At 40.7% G+C, this 25,261-nt stretch overlaps 1 protein-coding gene across 3 annotated transcripts in view; it reads right to left on the bottom strand.

Moving 5' to 3' along the window:
* Nell1 (neural EGFL like 1) overlaps nt 1-25,261 on the bottom strand; it is an 864,397-nt gene that overhangs the window by 304,244 nt on the left and 534,892 nt on the right. For all 3 annotated transcript variants that reach the window (NM_031069.2, XM_063275215.1, XM_017589771.3), the window contains 1 exon segment: nt 4,018-4,140. In NM_031069.2, the coding sequence (NP_112331.2) occupies nt 4,018-4,140 (123 nt within the window).

Here is a 25,261-nt window from a genome sequence, read left to right as displayed (position 1 = left end):
AATCTTTCTATACCCAACCTTCCCTAGCCTTGTTTCTGGCCTCCTGCCATACACTGAAAGTATCCAGTCTCCCATCAGATAGATGTTTCCAGAAAGTAGCCCTTCTATGCAAGTACTCTCTGCAAAGTGCTCATATCATGTCACCTCTGAAAACTGCTAGATTTTTAGAAGCCTTAGAAGAAAGTCTCACTTATGTGCCTAAAATTCGTACAGTGAACCTAACTAGTGCTCTTCTTTGAAGACAGCCTTCCATTAGCAGCCCAGGCTTCACACTGAGATTGGCTTGTGTATCTATTTCAGGAACCAACACTTTCACAGATGAGGATAAAGCTTGGGTGACCCCCTAACTTTTGGGACCCCAGACAAACTTGCTTTCCTACAAATCCTTCCAAATACATGAATGCATATTCCATTAGAAGGACACATTTGCCTAATGTTCCCTCGAGAGGAAACTTCCAAGGTCTATAGTACACTCCCCCTTTGCTTAGCCTTGTTGCAGATGTATTAAGCCACAGCATACAAGAAGCAGATGCGTAAGCAAACAGATGTGATATGTGGCCGTACAGGCTGAGGTGGCATTCAGAGAGCTTTCTGGGACACAGAAAAAGAATAATCTCCCAGTGTAAGGCATCAGGATGGGAACCCAGGACTTGAAAAGTACTGGGGACATCTGCATCTCCACACGTTTCAGGATCGTTAAAGTGTCCCCTGAGATATCTGAAAATAAACTCCAGGAAGAGGAAGATTAACTAATTCGCTTCTACAGACAAAGGAAGGGTAGGTATTAAAAGATAGCACAAGGCTGTCACAACCTATCAGCCCCTGAAATGCTGGGGAAGTTTGAACAAATGCCTCCCGCTAACTTTCGAGCATTCTTCGGAGAGCCAATCAAGATGGAGGGATGGTAAAAGCAGTCTGCACTTAGCCCCTGAACTCTGATTTCCATGGAAATAGTTACACATTTTGTAAAAGACCCCTGACATATCTCGTAGGTCAGAACACCAGCGAAAGGGCAGACACAGGTATCTTGCCACTTTTCAGTGAACAGCGTTCAGGAGAAGGTGCTGATACGCCATTTGGCATTCCTTTCTGAGCAACCCCATCTGGCCTCTTGACTTAACCTCACGCTGACTGAGTGAGTTAGAGGGAAGATGTGGACCTGATGGAGTTTTGCCTCCCCGTTCTTTGTTCATCTCTGCACTAGGATCAGTGTACCCATGGGATCTAGGCTTTCCTCCTGCCCCAAGGAGTGAGAGGAAGCTTCATGTTGGCATTTCAGCCTCTATGTGCTTGACTTCTTTCCCTCTTTTTCATTTGCTACTTAGTAGGGGGAGCCTAACAATTCTAGCCTCTTCACAAAACCACAACAATTCTCAGAATAAATCAATAATTTAGCACTTTTTCCTAACAGATCTACTATCTAGTCAACTTGAAGAGAACGACCACACCAAGATCCCTGGTCACACCTGGTGTCTGACACAAATAGAATCCCAGTCTGCAGAAGAGATAAGAACAAAAAGCCAACCCACAAAAGAAACCACAGGGAAACGTGCTCCTCAAACTGTATCCTTTGGAGCAGTTATCCCCAATGCCAGGCTTCTTTCTGCCTTTAGTTTCTGTGGTATTCCTGGGAAATCCTCTTTGTTTCAGCAAAATCTAGTTTACACCACACAGGACCAATTTCCCAAGTGTGCATCACGTAGAAGGGCTCCACACTCAGGGTTTGGCATTCTGTAATCACCACTGCGAAGTTCCCAATAACTTCGCATGTAGATTTGTTCTAAGGTTCAGTAAGACCCAAGATGGATGTTCCCCTGAGCACACCGATTCTTCGTGCAGACAAGAACAAGAAAGGTCACAGATATCCAATATGTCTGTATATCCTCTCACCTACTCACAAGCTCTTGGATAAGACAAAAATCTGGATTGGATGCCCTAGAAATCTTTAGTTCAAATGCAGTCCCTCCAGATGCTTCTCTGCCTTTTCATCATACCAAAATAGCTTAAAGACTTCTACTAGCAGACACTGGAAGGGTTGGGACTGAGCACATATGTTGTGCTATTTCCAGAATAAGAATGGTGGCACCCTCCTGGGTGCTGGATATCAAGGACCTGGTGCACTATACAGATATATCCAGAGAACTGCTGCAGAGATCTTCACATCTGGTGTGCCCTATCTGCTCTGGACAGGATATGAAATCTTAGGAAAGGGGGGATGCTTGATTCAAGTTCTCTGCTCAAGCAAGGTCAGGATGTGGGGATGGATGCATATCCATATGAGGATTCCACACTGCAGGACAGACCTATAGCTCTCCTATGAGTCACACAGAGACTGTCCTCCAGACCCAAGCGAGCAACACTGAACAGTCAATTTCAAGCACAAATGAGAATAAACATTTGGGCACCTTTAAGGAGCAAGCTTTGCCTACTTTTGTAAAGGAAGCCCAAATTTATATTTGTCTCTTGGCTCTGCAAATCCCAAGTCTTCATCCTTTGATCCTGTTGCTTGCAACCAAAGGAATCCTATGATAGACACAGCACAGCACAAGGCTCAGTGTTTTAATGGTTCTCATGAACCTCTTTTGTATGAGCCAATGCTGCTTTGTAAATGTTACCACTTGGGTTGGAAGCATTTGTTCGAATTGTTTTCACCATTTTTAAATGATGAATCCTCTGGGGCCCTATCTTACCTCTGTTTATTTTGCGGGGAGAGGGAGAAGGTCCAGATACAATATTCACACACACTGTGTGTTTACAAAATAAATGCCAATATTATCAGCCACTGAGACAAGAATGCTTTCCAGGATCACCAGATTTTTATCCAGCTAATGACAGATAAGAAAGGAGGCTTAGTCTATCAGCTACATATTGACAACTGCTTAGTTAAAGCCTGATTTCCATTTCAGCACTAATGCCAGGCTGGCAAGGCAGATAAACACTCTCCTATTCAGAACCTTAACCCTCAGGTCAGGGTATGCTAATCTCATTTAGAACTGTCTGCAAGCATTCTGTCCATTTAACCCTAAATGCCAAGATATTTAGCAACATGTATTGCTCGGCTTAAACTGCTTTAGTCTGTTTATCAAATATGTGAGCAAAATTTTATTATAAAAGTTACACACTGTAACTATAATTATCTTTCTGCTTTTGTTTTAGTTTCTAGTTAGGGAGAAGGAGAAGGAAGAGAAGGAAGAACAGGGAGGAAGTTGTGTCTCTTTCCTTGTTGACTGATTAGGCTGGTTATCCCAGTTAATGAATTGCTATAGTGTGCCAGGCACATTCTTTCCTTAGACGTTAAGCTGTGAGGATATGACCATGTGCTTGCTACCCAGGGTTTCCACTCTCATGGCAAGCAAATCACACAGAAAAAACCACAAATGTGCAATATAGAGTGTCCAGTGAGGCTGCTAATGATGAGCAGCTGAGCAACGTTTGGTCTTGGGGACAATAAAGGTGCCTTCTGTGACATGTGGACATCTGAGTAGAGACATAACATGACCACCCATGAAGGCTGAAAGGATGGTCATGTCCAAGGACTGGCAGGAACCAATGGGCCTCTAAAGAAAGAGTATGTGGATTGTGGGTGGCAATTTGGGAGGCCCCACATTCTCATAAGACTAAAGGAAGGATGTGAAGATGGCCATAAAATGTATACAAAGCCAGAACACTGATTGAGCTCTAATCAGCATCTCTAAAGGTAAAGTATCTCAGTCAGGCAGATGCCCTGAATGTAAGCGAGACTGGCATCCACTTACCCTCTGATTATAGTTCACATGGACCCAGATTCACACCAGACCCTTCCATCACTAGTCCCAATTTCTCTAAGACTCAAAGCTGGAGCGTTCTATCCAGGTGTGGAGCTGCACCCAAGCCCACATCTCCAGCCCCTGATCTGCTGCGGCTTTTTCTTCCATGCACAGTACCCTGACCAGCAGAGAGACCAGGGGCAGAAGTCAGCTATGTTCAGCTCCCATAGTGTAGCAGATGGAGGCTGCCCCAATGAGGCAGCAAGCCTACCTTTGCAGATGGTGCCATTTCCCACGTAACCCGGCTGGCAGGTGCAGCTGTGTCCCTGGACTGTGTTGGTACAGATGGCATTTTTGTCGCAGTTGTGTTGTCCGCTGCCACAATCATCATGCTCTACAGGATGGGAGAGAAGGGGAAGAGGTGTCATTACAAAAGGAGGAGCCATGGCCTGGAGAGGTGTGCTAGAACTCGCCAACACAAATGGTACTGCCTAGCCAGGCATGGTGAAACATACCTTTGATTTTAGCATTTGGGATGGGTCTGAGGCCAGAGCATATGAAGTTTGAGGCAATCCTGTAATACATAAGAACTTCCTTTTATATCTACTCTCTTTGTCCTGAAGAAACAAAGGAAGCCATACTAGGTTAATGTTGGAGTCTTAGAGGATGATCCTCAATCATGGTGCTGATGAAATCTGCATTGGTGAATTTCATTTGTGACCAATTCTCATGATGCTAAACTTACTGGACACACAATAGCAAACTCCAGTTCCACTCATTGACTCAGGTCATGGCAAGCAAAGTTCTCTTCAAAGATTCCTAAGTGCATCCAGGAGTAGTACAGCATAGCTACTCCTGAGAAAACAGTACCTGAGTGCAGCAACGGTATAACATCATAAATTGATTGAGTGCTTTGTGCTGATCAGACGCCACCATATATATATATATATATATATATATATATATATATATGTGTGTGTGTGTGTGTGTGTGTGTGTATGTATATGTATATGTATATGTATATGTATATGTATATGTATATGTATATGTATATGTATATGTATATGTATATGTATATGTATATGTATATGTATATATACCTAACAGGAACATAGGAGAGAAGTGATGCAGTTTTAAGTAGGTGGCTATTTTTCATCCAACCATAGGGACACATCTAGAGCAAAAGATTGCTACTGTAAAATTATAAAAAAATGCTGTCTTTAATCCCACACTAGGTCTGGCACCATAGTGCCCCCAGATATCTGTTAGATATCATCATTTCAGTCAGCAAAGTGTCTCACCTGCTCTGCTCCATCCCATATAACACTGCCGATGGCTACTCTCTAAGCCTGGCAACAATCTCTCTACCCATCTAGTTCCCAAGGCAGGTGGCCACCATGCCAGACATACACAACCCAATTTCGTGGTGGGCTATCGTGTCTGGCCACCACATGCTCTCTTGAACTTAAATAGTCACATGAAAGAACACACAACACAATAACCTCTGATCTAATTGATAAGATATAATTTGCTCATCTAGACATACAAAGCCCTGTACACATCCATCCCTTAAATATTCATAACAACCTTTAAATGTGCAGAAAGGAATCTTAACATCTGCCTCCATGTTCTTTTGGCTGCTTCTCTTCCCTTGCTCCAGTCTCCTTCTCCTCTCTAAAATTTTTCTCCCGCCCATCCTTCCTTCTCGTCCAATGACAGGCGTTGTTCTATCTTGTACCTGCCTTTACTGACATAATGACACCATCCTACAAAGGATGCTCTGTTAATAACGGTGTCCTGATAATGGGCATCATTCTGAATGATTTGGCTTGTCATGCTAGGAGAAGCACACACAATGAGAATGAGAATTCGTGACAGAGAAGCCATTGCATCTACAGGAGAGAAGATACTTCATACAAGAATATATAACTTTATCTTTCAAGAGCAGGGTGGTCTTCTTAGCCAGAGTTACCTACAAATAATATTCAAAACAAAAGAATAGTGTGTGGGTTGTGTGTGGAGGTGGGGTGGGTTATGAAACATTCCCAAGTCAGGTCCTTCCCTGACTACCTGCTCATGTCACCCAGTACCCTAGAGGACAATTCTCTTATACAATGACCTGGCACCGTGCTGTCTTGGCAATACAACTTCATTCTTGTACTTCAGTATTTAGCATTTGCTTGCTTTTTCACTTTGTTTTCCTGACTCAAAATACTCCCCACTCCATATGGTTACAATAAATATAGCACTGCCTAGTTTTAAATACCACTTCAAACCCACACTAAAAACGTCCTTTCCATGTCTGTTCTCTTAGACCACAGGAATTTCACCCATCTGAGTATGTAGTTTATTGTTTTATCTCACTGTGAAAACAACCACGCACTGTGATATTTTCACATTTTGTCATCAATGCCAATTAACTTTGAAGAGATTCGTATCCTATTTGAGGGAAAGTTTCGAAGTCTGCACTTTACCAGCATTTTAGATATGGTATTGAACCAGGAGAATGCTAAACACTGAAATACATTTTACAAATGCTCAGCTCTTTATTCAACCAACGAGATGAGAAGTTTTCTTACTTTATAATGAAAGGGGGAAAAGACACATTAATCAACCTGCCCAGCATCAAAATACGAGTGAGTAGGGGTCTCGGATTTGAGAACATTGATAGCAGATGAACCATTCAGCAATGAGCAATAATTGGAAGCTACCTGGTTATAGTCAGAGTGAAACCCTGACATATAAAAGTGTCCTCATCTTGCCAATGATGAAACAAGCATCTTCTATATGGCTCCTGGATTCCCAGGGATCTCCTAATACTGCCAGAGGATGAAGCCTGTGAAGCTCCCATTTCTCATTATCTTAGTCTTGCTCTAGTCTACGAAGTAACTGGACCTTTAAACATGCATCTGACAAAGAGGAAAAAGCAATACACCGTTTCCTTCCAAAAATGTCAAATTGCTTTTCCAGATGCTGCAAACAATGCCAAAGTTACAAGATATGGTAGGATTCATGAAAGCTAGCAAGGTCTGAGCGTGAAGGAAACAGAATCCAGACCCAGAAGACCTTGGGTTTGATTGTTTCTAGCTATGTGCGCCATCATAAGTTGTTCAGTCTCTATGTGTTGTATTTACTGATAGTAAAATGGGAATCAGCAGGATCTATCACCTGAGATCATGGAGAAAGTCAGTTAATGAAGCTCTCCACATTTACTACCGTATTGCTGCTAGTAAACACTCCAAAGTGAGATACTTTACTTCCGCCACCACCACATTACCATAACCACTATTTCTACTGCCACTCGTAGTACCTCAACTACTTTTGGACTTACTTATTAGATGGCAGTTAAAATTAATAAAGTGTTTTCTTTCCCTTAGTAGTCACAGGCACTCAAGCAAAGTGCTAACTGCCAAATGACAGCAGAAGAAACAACCAGGGAGTCATTATTGGCTTTTTGATATCTTCTTTTATCATAATGCTTTATATTAATTCATATCGAGTTGTGTAGATTTCTCTTTCGGGGAGCCCACAAGATAAACCCCCTGTCCCATTCCCACCACTGCGGGGGAATCCATACCCGTGAACCTCTCACTTAAGCCCCAGCCACACCTTCTCAATGGCCCTGCTCCCTCCCTGCCCCGTCCTTCCCCTCTGCCAACTCATTCTTCACATGACATATATAGAGATCTTTTGGGAAATAAAATCTGATTCTCCTGCCAATCCTTGTTAAAGACAAACAAAAGCCAACCACCTCCTCACTGTCCTTAAGTGAACATTTTATTTTAAACCATCAGACACAGCATGTTATTCCTGCTCTCGTTTCCAGCCGAAACTGTTCTGTCTCCTCTTTCAAAAGGTCCTCCTCTCTTCTCATCCATAGGCACTTTCCTCTTCCACTCACATCACAGTATTTTCTTGTCCTTGAGATCACATTTAAACCTTTAACTTATTGCAAGAAGAAAACCAGATTCCCTGGGCTGGAGCCATTTGCCCTAGAACATTTTCACATCACAGCCAGGATGTCTCCTTCATGGGTTAATCACACTTATATTTCTACATTCATTAATGTATGATGGATGTCTCCCTTCCCTACACGAGCACAAATCTCTTGAGGATAGGAATTATATTTTTCTGTTTTTCATTCTCCCTACCCTCTGGCAGAACTTCTGAAATTTAAGTGCTAATACAAATATGAGGGAGGGGGAAGGGAGGGAGGGAGAGAGGAAGGGAGGAAGGACAAAGGAGGGAAGATAAAAGCTACAGAAAGGTCAAGGAGGATTAAGACAAGAAAGTGTTATTGACCTTGTTGAGGAGATTGAGAGGAAAGCTAAGCTAGGAAGCTTACACTGGCAGGGCCTTGTGTTTGTTTCTCACCATGACTTTGGAGACAGGCCAAAAAGGAATAGGGTTCAGATGCTATTGAAGACATAATCTACAAATCGAAATTAAGTATTTTTCAGCCATAACATAGATTATGTAAAGGACTTTTTACACTGCAATACTAAAACATCAATCGTGCTTTAAAGGGGTACAAAATATCCAGTGGCAATTTCCTTCAAGAAGATACACAGGTGGCAAACACACATATGAAGAAATGTGTACACATTAGGAAATTCTAAGACAAAACTGAAACATTACCTCAAACCCATTAGAATAACCAGGATTGCAAAGACTGAAAATAATAAACTGACAAATTATGTAAAGAAGTTGAATCACTCATACATTGCTGGTAGCTGTATTGAATATTTCAGCCACTTTGGAGATTAATTAGGCAATTTCTCAAACTTTGAAGCAAAGGCCTATCAAAATGAGACCAGCAATATATCCAAGAGAAACAAAAATCTACATCCTCACATAGACTTGTATCTCAGTGTTCATAACAGCTGAAAGGGAAGCAGTGGTCCCCTGAGGAGTGTACAAAGGAAATGTGAAATCATCACACAGTCAATCATTACCTAGCAATGATACAGGATGGAGCGCCGATGGTTCACACAACACCCATCATAAATGCCAACATCCTATGTGAAATGAAAAGAGCCAATCGTAAAGGACCACATGCTAAGGGTTTCAGCTTTATATGAATATCCAGATTAGGTAAGTTTATGAATACAGAAAGCTGGGTTCATGGTTACTGATGATTAATTTTAGGTGGTGTGAGGTTTACTCTTGCAGGTGATGAACACATAAAATTAGGTGACGGAAATGACTTTGTGACTTGTTGAAGATGTGTCGGCAGGTAAGAGTGCTTGTCTCCATGACTGGTGCTTGGCTTTTGATCCTCAAGACTTACGTGGTAAAAGGAGAGAATGGATTCCTATTGTTTGGGATCTGACTTCCACACATACTGTGACACTCGTGTTCCTCCCACATACCAAAAAAATAAAATATAACAAATTTTAAAGGGGCGAATGTTATATTCCATAAACCAAATATCATTAAGTGCATTATAAAGATCACATAAGATGTTTTGTCCATTCATTCACAGGAATATAAAATCTCAATGGGGTACAGACCTAAATGAAATGGACTTCAGAGGATGGAATTTCTTTATGTTGATTATCTGGCTAATGACCCAGATATATTCTGCTCTTCTCTGGCTGAAGATATTATCTATTTTGTAGTGGCACGAAGTATGAGTTGTGTACAAAATGAACACTTGAATTAAAATGCACTCCCTAGTTTCTTAAACACAAATTCTGAAACTCTAAAATTTGGACTTACAGATGTAGGTTATTTATAACATGACACAATTCTTTTCTCTTCAAGTAGCATTTTTCTATGTCAAACTAAAAGCAGCTGTGTGGCAGGATGGAAGACTAAATCAGTTCATTACCTAGGCCTTTTACCCATGAGGATCCCAGCACAGTTCTAGGAATCACAGACTAAAGCTCTTGGTACAGCTCTCCATGCCTCACAGCAGGTATTGGCTTAGCCAGAAAAGGGTCTTGGAGGCTAAAGCCCTGCTGATTCCCTGCTGAAGTCAGGTGCTAAAATCTAAGCCAATTCTCCATGGGGCACTGGTCTCCCTGCTTGAGGAACACACCAACCTAAGAACTATCTGGCCTGGTTTTTTCCCCCTCTCCTGAGACTAACTGCATTAGCTCAAGCCACTTCCAAAGCTACAAACTTCCATCCTGGTTCCCCTAGGAGAGGTTGTTCCATGGAAATGGTGTAACTGTGCACTAGTAGAGCTGGCCTCACAAATAAGAGGTTGTCCTTAAAGCGCTGAGTAGGGTGACAGCCAGGATGGATATGGCATTAAGAGGCAATGGAGACAGTGGGAGGAATGGGTTAAAAAGACTCGCTCCCTTCCTTCCTAATTCCTCAAAAGCAGGAAGAAGAGAAATGGAAGGTAAAAACATTAACTTGTACCTTGGACTTGGGAAGATGGTATTACGTAATAAACAGGGCAAATTGTTTGCACTTTGTAACTATACCTACACATGACACTCCTGCATATGTAGAGAAAGTCGTCTGTAATGCTCTATGCTAAACCATTAACAGTGATTTGTTATTTAGCTGGGCCAAGGATAAATGGGAGATACTTGTACTACTCCTTATTCACTTCAGGTTTTTGAAATGTTACAACCAGCATGTATATTTTATTGCTAAATAAAAGCGTTTGGTATGTTGGAGCCGGAACTAAGAAGAACCAAAATGAATTTCAGACGCCTCCAAAGATGCTCTGTGAAGAGGCAAAGCTTTGGAGACTGGCAAAGGTGGGTGGGGATATCCAAGCTGCCACCTGCAGGAGCAAATGGTACTCCCAATCGCCTATATAAGGTAGTCAGTATTAGGAGACTTAGTCTTCGTTTCCTCAGATTCAAACAGATCATTCCACAAGACAGATGTGTGAGAGACATTTATTTAATGGCTACTCATAAAGTCTATAATATATACAATATTGTTAATAGAACAAAGTAGGAGCTTTTAAGTGATAGAAGCCATCTCAGCCCTGTCACCATGATTACTGTCAGCACTGCCATCTTCATCACTACTAACACCAGTCATCACCAATATAGTCCCTCTGTCAGAACAAGCATCCTTACTACACCAATACTACTAACCTCCCACTGTCTGCATCACAAGCAAACACTTCTTACCACTACAACCCTTATCACAGCCACCTCAATTACCACTGCCATCATCACCAACTTTACCACCTGTCACCACCACCACCACCACCACCACCACCTCCACAATCACCAGTACCACCATCAGCAGTACCAGCAACATCAGCATTAAGGTCATTCCCCTCCCCCACCCCAGGAATCCATGCCCAATAATTCCGGGAATGTTTTACTAATTATTTATGTTTCCTAAGTTTTTAGATCTCCTGAAATTCTGGAAATTCAAAAGGCCTGAATTCCAAATCAAATCTATATCTATCTTTGTATATAATTAACTCGCTCTGTGGTCTTAGAAAGCATGCGCAGTATTTTTCCGTCCCTTTGCTGTTGCCCTGAAAGTGTGAGCAATAAGATTAGTTCCGAGAGATGTTGGGAGGGATAGCAGAGAAGGTACGCAAAAAGCAAACACTTCCTAGTCACAATGGGGCTGATGCACATAGGAACACGGGGATCTTAATAGCAAGCCCAAAATCTGCAGAAGCACAAGCCAGACAAACCCCTAGCACAGGGAAGAAAGAGAAAGTAGACAAGAAGACCCCCACACCTAGCTAAGAAGATATTTGCAATTCATAGCTCCTGGGAGAGGAGAAATCAGTTTTTTCTAAAGGAGTGTCAGTTGGTCTACCAACCACACGCTTGGGCAGACAGCATGTTCAGAAATATTTTGCCAACACAAAAGAGAATCTATGTTTTGGTTTTGTTTCAGGCTTAAATTTTGACTGAGAGGGTGAAAAAATAAAAAAAAAAGAACAGAACAGGAAGCTAGGTGAGAAGGAAGGAAGTAGAGTGTCTAGGACTGATAGGAAAGGGGAAAGAATATGATCAAAATACATTATTTTAAATATGAAATAAATGAAAACACAAGAAGTGCTAAGCAGCTTCCTGTGGTGGAGATTCAGGAATCGTTAGTTACTGTACCACTGGGATGACTTAGAAATGCACCATTAAACTATGAGACTAACAAATAACTGATATCTGTGCCTGTGGTAAGGGGCTTCACTGAAAACATCCAGTCCAACAGGGATACTCACAACTAACACAAAAGAAAGATGCAAAGCGGCTTGTTTGACTTTGGTTTCTTTTAACGGTCACATGCCATGCGCATCCCCAAAGTGACCTTTTCCCTGAGCACTTTTATCTGTCTTCTGTGAAGAAAGCAGCTTCTGATGTTTCCCTTTGGTTCCACAGCTATCTAGAGAAACCCGAAAGAAACACTGAAAATAAAACATGGCCAGAAAAATAATGCTGGGTTAATGTTTTTATTCTTTATCACAAACGTTTGCTTCCACTTTGGGGATTGTGCCTGAATACATTGTTCTTTTGCTTTCTGCAAAATAAAAGTAATAGAGCAGAAACTACTTTCTTCCTCCTTCATGGGTAATCATGAAGCCACCCAGAAGCTCTGGAGCTCTGGACTTCTGAAATTCCAGAGGAAAAGAAAATAAAATTGAAGGCTTGCAAGAGTTGAGGATACATCTTTGGTGTGGCCCCAGTTCTTGGTCCATCCTTTATTCCAGCAGAATCATTCGACCGTACCCAAGTGTAACAGACTGAATGTCCCCTAACACTTGCTGTGGCCAGGAACCCCAGAATGTGATCCTACTGGGGAAATGGATATCTAAAGGCAATTTGTGTAGGGTTCTTCAGGAGTAGAGTAGACCCCAAACACAATAAAATATCCTTGTCAGAAGAAATAACATGCAGATACATAGAGGGAAAAAGATCAACAGAGGACACAGGCGAACACTAGACATGGCGAGAAGGCAAGGAACTCCAGGAGCCTCAGATGCCAAAAACCCTGGACACTGGGAATGTAGACTACTAGAAATGGCAAAAAATATTCTCCAATAGAGTCTTTGGAAATTTTTGTTTATTCCTCTAGAGCTTCAAACCTCCAAAATCTATGAGAGGCAAAAAAACAAACAAACAAACAAAAAACAAAACAAAAAAACAAAACAAAAACAAAAACGAAAAACCAAACAAACAAACAAAAAAACTACTGGAAAACTGTTGGAAGCCATCTGTTGTGTGCAGTATGTTTAACAGATCAGGAAACCAATGAAATCATTATAATTGAAGACCTCTGTGTAATTCCCACACAAAAATGTTCAGAGGGAGTAGTGAGGGGTGAAGCTCAGAGGGCTTCAGTGCTTGCTGGAGAGACCATGAAACAGTGGGAAAATACTCATGGGAATGCTTGTCTGCAGTGTTTGAAGGAGAAGAGAAAGAAAATGGTGTTACAGACAGACGCACTAAGTCTCATCCACAGCCCCAATGTGAAGCAGCTATGAACTACAGGGAAATCTCTTGTCCCCAAGTCTGTTACCTTGTATGTAAACTAAATAAAATGAAAACAGAACATTCTCTCAATGTGCTGCTCCTTCCATGTTTAACGCATCTTTTCATCTCTATTGACTTCACTTTCCCACCCCACTGTCCTTATGTGAACAGTGTCCTCCCAAATCTCTAAATTTTCCTTGCTGAGAATTAAGGTAAGTACTACTGGGAAGAATTGGCCAGAGTTTAACACCCAGTAGATTCATGTTACCCTTTATCTAACATTTAGACTCAAACTACAAACCCCAGCAAAATAGAAAACATCAGGCTAACCAAACACCAAAGGATATCTATCACCTTAGAAATGAGATTGAAGGAGAGCTTAAAGGAATCCATCTTTGGCACCTGCACTCTCCCAACAGTTTATATCTCGATAGTGAAAAGAAAGTCCCATGGTGAAACACTTAAGTCCAGCTCAATGGAAGAGTGCTGCCCTTCCATGGATACTCAAGTTCTGGTTTCAACCCCCAGTACTCTAAATAAGTAAAATCTTGGTGGCAGGCTAAAGCCCTGGTTTCTTAGTCAGCCAGGCTGGGGTAATCTTTATTGACTACCCATAAGGTGGAAACCTTTTCCATAGTCTTGACCAGCAGAGTCTACCTGGGGTCCAGAGGCTTAGTAAAGTATACTAAAATGACTACCTCCATTGAAGAAGAAGGAGGAGGAGAAGGAGGGGGAAGAAGATAGAAGAGGAGGAGGAAGAGGCTAAGGGGTTGAGGGAAGGTGGTGCAGAGGAACAAGAGAACAAGGAGGAGAGGCGGGGTTGCATGGGAAATGAGAAGGAAGTACATCAGTATGATATTGTTGTGGTCTTTTCATTCCTTGGGTTGCCAAGCTTACCTTCAAAAGAATACAAGTGAAAAGAGCAGACAAAAGAATCACATTTCAACACTCCGTCAAGCAAGGTAGAGTGTGTAGGCACAGAGCCCGACTTCAGGGATTCTACAATCCAAAGACACAGTGGCTATTCTTATCCCAAGTGACACAGGATAAGCCAGGAGTCAAGCAGGGTATCACAGTAGCACAAAGCAGGGGACCATAATCCAAGGCTCTGAGAAGTTTACTAAGATAAGTGACATTTAATTAAAATCCCACCATGGAAATAGAAATGTGAAAGTGAATTAGTCACCGCCTGGATGTACACACAACGTGACCACCGCATGATGGATCTGCCTCCCCCACAGTGATTCAGCTCTCCTTGCATTTTCCTGCATGGGGGGAGGGGGAGGATAGGTTTTCCAAAGTCGCCTTTATTTTGCCTCCCACTTGCTGATCCTCAGTGTGATTCCATCCACCTCTATCCAAATGTCCAATCTAATCATACTCCCTTTGATTTGAGACTGGCTTTGAATCTCTGTAGCTAATAAAAAGTAGCATCAACCGGGCTACTTCCAAGGCCTCTGAGAAGCTGATTAGCTTCTGGAACAACCCATGTCTGCAGATTTCATGTCCAGGTCTCATGTCTCAAAACCCAACTGCCATGTGGTCAGAAACTAAGAATACAGAGGTGTCATCATTGGCACATGCCAGACAATGTGCCCAAATGAATCCAATCTCAAAGGCATAGAAAAATGTTCTTGACAGCTCAAGAAAGAAGTCTTCAGTGGACTCTGCCACCAAGTTTTGCTAGCCCTTCCTCCTCCATTGAAGCCTTCTTTATTGAGGACCAAATACTAAGGAGGAACAAGGGGAGAAAGAAGAGATGGGAAGAAAGAAGGATAGAAGAGAAAAATGGAGACAGAGGGAGGGGAAGGGAGGAGGGAAGAGAGAGAGAAAAGAAGAGGGGGAATGAGAGGAAGAAGATGAAGGCAGACAGTGAGGATTGAAAACTGGATCCTGAGCACAAACCCTGTGGTCAAGTTCATAGCTCAACGGTGAGATCTGAACAGCCAAGTTCTTACCTTCCACACCAACTGTCACAGGACTGAATGGGACTTTGTGTACTGACAGGCTGGGAAGTCACTCCAGTACTCAACTGATGCCTCTGATGTACTTGCTCTCTTCTGAGCATGGGGTACTAATGAGTTAAACATCACACTTTTGTAAAAAGAGTTCTTATTTCAACAAGAAAAGCAAATGTTAGGTCAATATGCAATCCCCTGTCTGATTTAAAAGTGATATTTAATCTGAAGAGAAATGAGTCAGAGCTAGGAAATGCGGATACGGGACACCCATAAAGGAGTGTCAGGCATCCTATTCTCAGCATTTCTATGACTATGCTTCTTTATGTAAACCCTAGCAGGATGGCAGAAGGGCCACGGGCAGAAAAGCATTGGACTAGGACAAAAGCCCCTGAAAAATGAGCCCACTGAGGCTTGGAGTAGGTTGTACTTTTGTCTCTGATCCAAGATTTAGACCTACTTTGTCCAACAGGACAATGACTAACCACAAGTAGCTACCACGCCTTCAAATATGGTAAGTATGGACTTAGTGTTCTGGATTTCAGACACTCCAAAAAAGAAGAACGGAATATCTCATTAATAATTTTATACTGGTTATAGATTGAAATATTTTGTGCATTCTACATTTATTTTATTTCAACTGTCTTGTTTCATTTCCTCAACGAGGATACTAAAAAGTTTAAATTATATATTTGATGATACACACACACACACACACACACACACACACACTACTCAGAGGCTATATTTAGTAAATATGAACAGAAAGAAAGTGGAAAAAAAGAGAACATCTTTGAGATTTTGAATTTTTAATCAGAGTGGTAAGTGGGATTTATTCTGGAAGTCAGGTATTCACTGTATGATAGTGGCTGCCTAGAGTGCTGTATTTGAAGACTGAACACCAAACACCAGCTGAGGAAGAAGGCTGTTTTCCTCAGTTAATTTTAAGTGTCTGGCATGGATACCACAGGAGAGGATGGCAAGTACACCATGTGTTGATTACTCTCCAGCCACCTGCAGTGAACAGGCACTCCTGCTGGAAGCCAGAGCTGTGGACAGGCACTCCTGCTGGAAGGCCTAGCTGTGGACAGGCACTCCTGCTGGAAGGCCGTCTTCCATGGGATGCTGGGTGCCAGCAAGGACCTTAATGATCTGCGTGCTCCTGGTGGTTCATGTCTCATCTCACCCCAGACTCGGGGCTATTTCATCCACTTTCTGGATGGAGAATGCAGACTCAGCCTCTTTTCTTACCTCTGGGGGCTAATCTAGATGGTATTTCTCAAGCTTTGGTATGTATCTGAATGGTTTGGAGGGCTTAAGGTAATGCAGATTGCTAGGCGCTGTCTGTGTAAAGTTTCTGTGTAAAGTTGAACTGGTTTGGGCCCAGAGGAGCCAGATGCCAACAAGTTATCAGGTGGTGCTGTTATATTTGGTTTATGAATTTATAAAATTTACCTTGGTCCAGCTCTGTGATCTTGCCCATGCATTTAATAATCTAGGCAGTGTGTAACTGAACACAAAACCAAACCACCCAAATAGTACTTTCAATGTGTGGGTCTAGACACAAGCAGCTAGTAAGTACTAGTTTATTTAGTCTTCCTGTTAACCCTTCTTTCAAGATGGTCCAGGTTGAGGTAGAATGACAACACCTTACCTAAACCCATCAAGGATCCTCATCTGTGTTCACAGTGTACCAGAATTAGGCCTAGGTTGAACTCTTTGATGGGAAGGAATCAGACCAGGGCACTATGTGTGAGGTCACAAGCTGGTGAGTACAGCAGAAGCCTGAGTTCCCAGAAATGCCATCAAGCATGACAGGAATTTCCAGGGCAATTCTTTAACAATATTTTCATGGTAACTAAAGGTCATTCTGTACTTATTCCATCATCGGCCTCATAACCAATATTGCAATGTGAAGGACACCGATGTTATAACCATCAGCTTGCTCCATACAGGTCAAATTTGATGGCATGGAATAATGAACATTCACAAGGGTCCCCACACAGAAATCCCATGCAGCTAGCATCTAATCATACGATATCTACAAAAGTCAGAACTTCCAGTATAAACATCATGAGGTGGTTCTTTCCCCCATGAAAGTAGGACAAATCCTCAGACTCTGAAATCTGATATTGACTTCTTCTACAGTTCCTGAAATGAAGCCTGCAGACAGTCTTTAAAATGTGTCCTTTATCTCCATCACTCAGAAGAGAGAGAAAGCTCAGAAACATCAAATGAAATGACTTATCCGTGCAATCTTCTGCTGCTTGGTAACTTTGCAGAAACACAACTCCAAATTTCCCAGCATCTACCTGTCAGAAAGTTCTCAAGTCTCTACATCCACTTTAGATTTACTTACAGGATTACTTTGGCTTCTAAAAAACAGTAACCCTCCTTTAAAATGACTTCCTTTATTGTCTGCTGGCTATGGGAAAGATGCAATATCTGAAACAAATTAGTTTTCAAATATTTATAAATTTTATTCCATAAGATGCCTCGTGTTGCACCATTTCCTCGTAGGGTACAAGCAGACAGTTCTTCCAAAAGCACCCTCTTCCTACTCATTTTCTGTCCGTTGTCAGACAATGCTCTCATTCTATGCTTCTGATTGATCTGTACTGATCAAAGCTGCCAACTTTCATATGAAGCTTCCCAGTGCCATTCCAACAATTTTTTACATGAACCCTATTCTTATATATATGCAAATCAACTATTTATAGCATTGCAAACTCTTCCATTTACCAACTTGATCGAAATGTTGGACTTTGACATATTAGCCATATGATAGCCGCCCCCACCCCCATCTTTGTGTGTAGGAGAGAAGGCTCACCAATAAATGAATAGCCAGGGTTTGTATGACAAACATCACTGGGTTTTTTTGTTTGTTTGTTTTGTTTTTTTGATTAAAAAATTTAGTGGTTTTTTTTATTCAAATACAGTACCATCAGCAAATGCTAGCATGAATATTTACATAGTCATCAAGGTGAAAAAAAAAGAAGCTTCTCAAAATTTTCTGTTGGATTTTGTGTCGATCTTTTGATAGTTGAATCTGGAATACTGTTCTCTCTCCATCTTGTTCACACAACTGTATACAAACATGATTTTTTAGTGGGAGGAGCATAAGTTACATATAATAAATGTATTATCTTCTGGCATTTATCACCCTTGAAGCTTTGCTGAATATGGAGCTCAATTCTTAATATGGAGCTCAATATTAGCCTTAAGGCCTTATATGATTCTTAAAGGTACTTATTGTAGCATACTAAAAAGGTGAAGCAACTGAAATCAGAATGTGTACATACAAGATTCTACATAATCACCATGTCTACAGCTATAAATGGCAAAACTGAGATACAAACCTAGGCTTGTCTAATTAGATATCCATGCTTCTGAACCCTAGCTGGCTAGATTATTAGAAGTAATATCCTTATCCTATTATGATTATAATTACAGTGTGACAAACACTTCAGTTACACATGACAAACATCACTGTTAACCTGTGCATTGTATAAATGGTTTTCATTCATTAGTGACCAATAATGTATAAGCAATGAATGGAACTCTAACCAAAACCTGGTTATTGGAGACTTGCAGATACCACCCATAACCCATAACAAGGATATATATATATATATATATATATATATATATATATATATATATATATATATTTCACTCCAATAGGGAATCAAGTCATGTCAAATTTTTGACTCAATTTGACTTCTACTGACAAGACCATATATTTATGCATAAAAGTTCAGTCACACCTTCTCCCTAGGCCTTCTGTTTAGTTTAACTTTCTCTTATGTTCCAGGATGGAATATAAATAAAAGTCTTCATAAAATCTCCACAGGAAACACTGATTAGAAAATAATAGCACTACAGAATGTGCTCTTTAACTGTGCCCAGGAGTCAACTGGAAAATCGGAACATGAAATAAGCTGTCTGTAACAGAGTATATTGCTGACTTTGAAAAGAGGAAAAAGCAATTATACTGTAGCCCAGTGTTTAGTTCTCAGTATGTAGTCACATATGTGCAAATACACACACACACACACACACACACACACACACACACACACACAGAGTGCTATTGACCAAACCCAGAATTTTTTTAAAAAAAAATTAGGCACTAAATCTTAATTTCATTTGTTTAAGCTTTCTGATTTAAATGTGTATCTATTCAAAATTGATGATAAATATTTGTGAGTTGCTTAATTATTGGCATGCACTGTAGTTAGAACTTTGCCTTCCCAACTGCTAATGAACAATATACCTTTGAAATCTCCCAAAACACGCTATAAAGTACAGTAATTATCCTGACCACACACATAATCCCTCCATTCAATCTCAGCTGAATTGAGTAAATATGTTTGCATTCAAATATTATAAAGCAAAGGTTGCATTAAATAATAAACTCCTATCTTTGAAGTTTTGGTTAAAACATATTAATTATCATTATATAAATGGAAATGTAAATTCTATTAAAAAAAACAAGATATCTTAAAAGAAAAATAAAAGTGTTATTTCGGACCAATACTATCCATCACCTCAGTGCTGGTCTCTAAAACTGAATGATAATGTGCTATAGTTTCTCCATTTTGTGTGCCTGTAATAGGTATTCATTTTTTTTCATTCTTTTTTTTTTATTAACTTGAGTATTTCTTATATACATTTCGAGTGTTATTCCCTTTCCTGGTTTCCGGGCAAACATCCCCCTCCCCCCTCCCCTCCCTTATGGGTGTTCCCCTCCCAACCCTCCCCCCATTGCCGCCCTCCCCCCATAGTCTACTTCACTGGGGGTTCAGTCTTAGCAGGACCCAGGGCTTCCCCTTCCACTGGTGCTCTTACTAGGATATTCATTGCTACCTATGGGGTCAGAGTCCAGGGTCAGTCCATGTATAGTCTTTAGGTAGTGGCTTAGTCCCTGGAAGCTCTGGTTGCTTGACATTGTTGTACTTTTGGGGTCTCGAGCCCCTTCAAGCTCTTCCAGTTCTTTCTCTGATTCCTTCAACGGGGGCCTATTCTCAGTTCAGTGGTTTGCTGCTGGCATTCGCCTCTGTATTTGCTGTATTCTGGCTATGTCTCTCAGGACCGATCTACATCCGGTTCCTGTAGGCCTGCACTTCTTTGCTTCGTCCATCTTCTCTAATTGGGTGGCTGTATATGTATGGGTCATATGTGGGGCAGGCTCTGAATGGGTGTTCCTTCAGTCTCTGTTTTAATCTTTGCTTCTCCCTTCCCTGCCAAGGGTATTCTTTTTCCCCTTTTAAAGAAGGAGTGAAGCATTCACATTTTGATCATCCCTCTTGAGTTTCGTTTGTTCTAGGGATCTAGGGTAATTCAAGCATTTGGGCTAATAGCCACTTATCAATGAGTGCATACCATGTATGTCTTTCTGTGAATGGGTTAGCTCACTCAGGATGATATTTTCCAGTTCCAACCATTTGCCTACGAATTTCATAAACTGGTTGTTTTTGATAGCTGAGTAATATTCCATTGTGTAGATGTACCACATTTTCTGAATCCATTCCTCTGTTGAAGGGCATCTGGGTTCTTTCCAGTTTCTGGCTATTATAAATAAGGCTGCGATGAACATAGTGGAGCACGTGTCTCTTTTATATGTTGAGGCATCTTTTGGGTATATGCCCAAGAGGGGTATAGCTGGGTCCTCAGGTAGTTCAATGTCCAATTTTCTGAGGAAACTCCAGACTGATTTCCAGAATGGTTTTACCAGTCTGCAATCCCACCAAAAATGGAAGAGTGTTCCTCTTTCTCCACATCCTCGCCAGCATCTGCTGTCACCTGAGTTTTTGATCTTAGCCATTCTCACTGGTGTGAGGTGAAATCTCAGGGTTGTTTTGATTTGCATTTCCCTTATGACTAAAGATGTTGAACATTTCTTTAGGTGTTTCTCAGCCATTCGGCATTCCTCAGCTGTGAATTCTTTGTTTAGCTCTGAGCCCCATTTTTTAATAGGGTTATTTGTTTCCCTGCGGTCTAACTTCTAGACTTCTTTGTATATTTTGGATATAAGGCCTCTATCTGTTGTAGAATTGGTAAAGATCTTTTCCCAATCTGTTGGTTGCCGTTTTGTCCTAACCACAGTGGCCTTTGCCTTACAGAAGCTTTGCAGTTTTATGAGATCCCATTTGTCGATTCTTGATCTTAGAGCGTAAGCCATTGGTGTTTTGTTCAGGAAATTTTTTCCAGTGCACATGTGTTCCAGATGCTTCCCTAGTTTTTCTTCTATTAGTTTGAGTGTGTCTGGTTTGATGTGGAGGTCCTTGATCCACTTGGACTTAAGCTTTGTACAGGGTGATGAGGATGGATCAATCTGCATTCTTCTACATGTTGCCCTCCAGTTGAACCAGCACCATTTGCTGAAAATGCTATCTTTTTTCCATTGGATGGTTTTGGCTCCTTTGTCAAAAATCAAGTGACCATAGGTGTGTGCATTCATTTCTGGGTCTTCAATTCTATTCCATTGGTCTATCTGTCTGTCTCTGTACCAATACCATGCAGTTTTTATCACTATTGCTCTGTAATACTGCTTGAGTTCAGGGATAGTGATTCCCCCTGACGTCCTTTTATTGTTGAGGATAGCTTTAGCTATCCTGGGTTTTTTGTTATTCCAGATGAATTTGCAAATTGTTCTGTCTAACTCTTTGAAGAATTGCATTGGTATTTTGAGGGGGATTGCATTGAATCTGTAGATCGCTTTTGGTAAAATGGCCATTTTTACTATATTAATCCTGCTAATCCATGAGCATGGGAGATCTTTCCATCTTCTGAGGTCTTCTTCAATTTCTTTCCTCAGTGTCTTGAAGTTCTTATTGTACAGATCTTTTACTTGCTTGGTTAAAGTCACACCGAGGTACTTTATATTATTTGGGTCTATTATGAAGGGTGTCGTTTCCCTAATTTCTTTCTCAGCTTGTTTCTCTTTTGTGTAGAGGAAGGCTACTGATTTATTTGAGTTAATTTTATACCCAGCCACTTTGCTGAAGTTGTTTATCAGCTTTAGTAGTTCTCTGGTGGAACTTTTGGGATCACTTAAATATACTATCATGTCATCTGCAAATAGTGATATTTTGACCTCTTCTTTTCCGATCTGTATCCCCTTGATCTCCTTTTGTTGTCTGATTGCTCTGGCTAGAACTTCAAGAACTATATTGAATAAGTAGGGAGAGAGTGGGCAGCCTTGTCTAGTCCCTGATTTTAGTGGGATTGCTTCAAGTTTCTCTCCATTTAGTTTAATGTTAGCAACTGGTTTGCTATATATGGCTTTTACTATGTTTAGGTATGGGCCTTGAATTCCTATTCTTTCCAGGACTTTTATCATGAAGGGGTGTTCAATTTTGTCAAATGCTTTCTCAGCATCTAATGAAATGATCATGTGGTTCTGTTCTTTCAGTTTGTTTATATAATGGATCACGTTGATGGTTTTCCATATATTAAACCATCCCTGCATGCCTGGGATGAAGCCTACTTGATCATGGTGGATGATTGTTTTGATGTGCTCTTGAATTCGGTTTGCCAGAATTTTGTTGAGTATTTTTGCATCGATATTCATAAGGGAAATTGGTCTGAAGTTCTCTTTCTTTGTTGGGTCTTTGTGTGGTTTAGGTATAAGAGTAATTGTGGCTTCGTAGAAGGAATTCGGTAGTGCTCCATCTGTTTCAATTTTGTGGAATAGTTTGGATAATATTGGTATGAGGTCTTCTATGAAGGTTTGATAGAATTCTGCACTAAACCCGTCTGGTCCTGGGCTCTTTTTGGTTGGAAGACCTTTAATGACTGCTTCTATTTCCTTAGGAGTTATGGGGTTGTTTAACTGGTTTATCTGTTCCTGATTTAACTTCGATACCTTCTAGGAAATTGTCCATTTCCTGAAGATTTTCACGTTTTGTTGAATATAGGTTTTTATAGTAAGATCTGATGATTTTTTGAATTTCCTCTGAATCTGTAGTTATGTCTCCCTTTTCATTTCTGATTTTGTTAATTTGGACGCACTCTCTGTGTCCTCTCGTTAGTCTGGCTAAGGGTTTATCTATCTTGTTGATTTTCTCAAAGAACCAGCTTTTGGTTCTGTTGATTCTTTCTATGGTCCTTTTTGTTTCTACTTGGTTGATTTCAGCTCTGAGTTTGATTATTTCCTGCCTTCTACTCCTCCTGGGTGTATTTGCTTCTTTTTGTTCTAGAGCTTTTAGGTGTGCTGTCAAGCTGCTGACATATGCTCTTTCCTGTTTCTTTCTGCAGGCACTCAGCGCTATGAGTTTTCCTCTTAGCACAGCTTTCATTGTGTCCCATAAGTTTGGGTATGTTGTACATTCATTTTCATTAAATTCTAAAAAGTTTTTAATTTATTTCTTTATTTCTTCCTTGACCAGGTTATCATTGAGTAGAGCATTGTTCAATTTCCACGTATATGTGGGCATTCTTCCCTTATTGTTATTGAAGACAAATTTTAGGCTGTGGTGGTCCGATAGCACGCATGTGATTATTTCTATCTTTCTGTACCTGTTGAGGCCCGTTTTTTGACCAATTATATGGTCAATTTTGGAGAAAGTGCCATGAGGAGCTGAGAAGAAGGTATATCCTTTTGCTTTAGGATAGAATGTTCTATAAATATCCGTTAAGTCCATTTGGCTCATGACTTCTCTTAGTCTGTCGACATCACTGTTTAATTTCTGTTTCCATGATCTGTCCATTGATGAGAGTGGGGTGTTGAAATCTCCCACTATTATTGTGTGAGGTGCAATGTGTGTTTTGAGCTTTAGTAAGGTTTCTTTTACGTATGTAGGTGCCCTTGTATTTGGGGCATAGATATTCAGGATTGACAGTTCATCTTGGTGGATTTTTCCTTTGATGAATATGAAGTGTCCTTCCTTATCTTTTTTGATGACTTTTAGTTGGAAATTGATTTTATTTGATATTAGAATGGCTACTCCAGCTTGCTTCTCCTGACCATTTGCTTGGAAAGTTGTTTTCCAGCATTTCACTCTGAGGTAATGTCTGTCTTTGTCTCTGAGGTGTGTTTCCTGTAGGCAGCAGAATGCAGGGTCCTCGTTGCATATCCAGTTTGTTAATCTATGTCTTTTTATTGGGGAGTTGAGGCCATTGATATTGAGAGATATTAAGGAATAGTGATTATTGCTTCCCGTTATATTCATATTTGGATGTAAGGTTATGTTTGTGTGCTTTCCTTCTCTTTGTTTTTTTGCCAAGACGATTAGTTTCTTGCTTCTTCTAGGGTATAGCTTGCCTCCTTATGTTGGGCTTTACCATTTATTATCCTTTGTAGTGCTGGATTTGTAGAAAGATATTGTGTAAATTTGGTTTTGTCATGGAATATCTTGGTTTCTCCATCAATGTTAATTGAGAGTTTTGCTGGATACAGTAACCTGGGCTGGCATTTGTGTTCTCTTAGAGTCTGTATGACATCAGTCCAGGATCTTCTGGCCTTCATAGTTTCTGGCGAGAAGTCTGGTGTGATTCTGATAGGTCTGCCTTTATATGTTACTTGACCTTTTTCCCTTACTGCTTTTAATATTCTTTCTTTATTTTGTGCGTTTGGTGTTTTGACAATTATGTGACGAGAGGTGTTTCTTTTCTGGTCCAATCTATTTGGAGTTCTGTAGGCTTCTTGTATGTCTATGGGTATCTCTTTTTTTAGGTTAGGGAAGTTTTCTTCTATGATTTTGTTGAAGATATTTACTGGTCCTTTGAGCTGGGAGTCTTCACTCTCTTCTATACCTATTATCCTTAGGTTTGATCTTCTCATTGAGTCCTGGATTTCCTGTATGTTTTGGACCAGTAGCTTTTTCCGCTTTACATTATCCTTGACAGTTGAGTCAATGATCTCTATGGAATCTTCTGCTCCTGAGATTCTCTCTTCCATCTCTTGTATTCTGTTGGTGAAGCTTGTATCTACAGCTCCTTGTCTCTTCTTTTGGTTATCTACATCCAGGGCTGTTTCCCTGTGTTCTTTCTTGATTGCTTCTATTTCCATCCTCAATTCCTTCAACTGTTTGATTGTGTTTTCCTGGAATTCTTTCAGGGATTTTTGTGTCTCCTCTCTATGGGCTTCTGCTTGTTTATCTATGTTTTCCTGGAATTCTTTCAGGCATTTTTACGATTCCTC

This window comes from Rattus norvegicus, chromosome 1 (genome assembly GCF_036323735.1).
Source record: "Rattus norvegicus strain BN/NHsdMcwi chromosome 1, GRCr8, whole genome shotgun sequence".
Taxonomy (NCBI): Eukaryota; Metazoa; Chordata; class Mammalia; order Rodentia; family Muridae; genus Rattus; species Rattus norvegicus.
The sequence above is the reverse complement of the archived record's forward strand: the minus strand, read 5'-3'. Positions and strand labels throughout refer to the sequence as shown.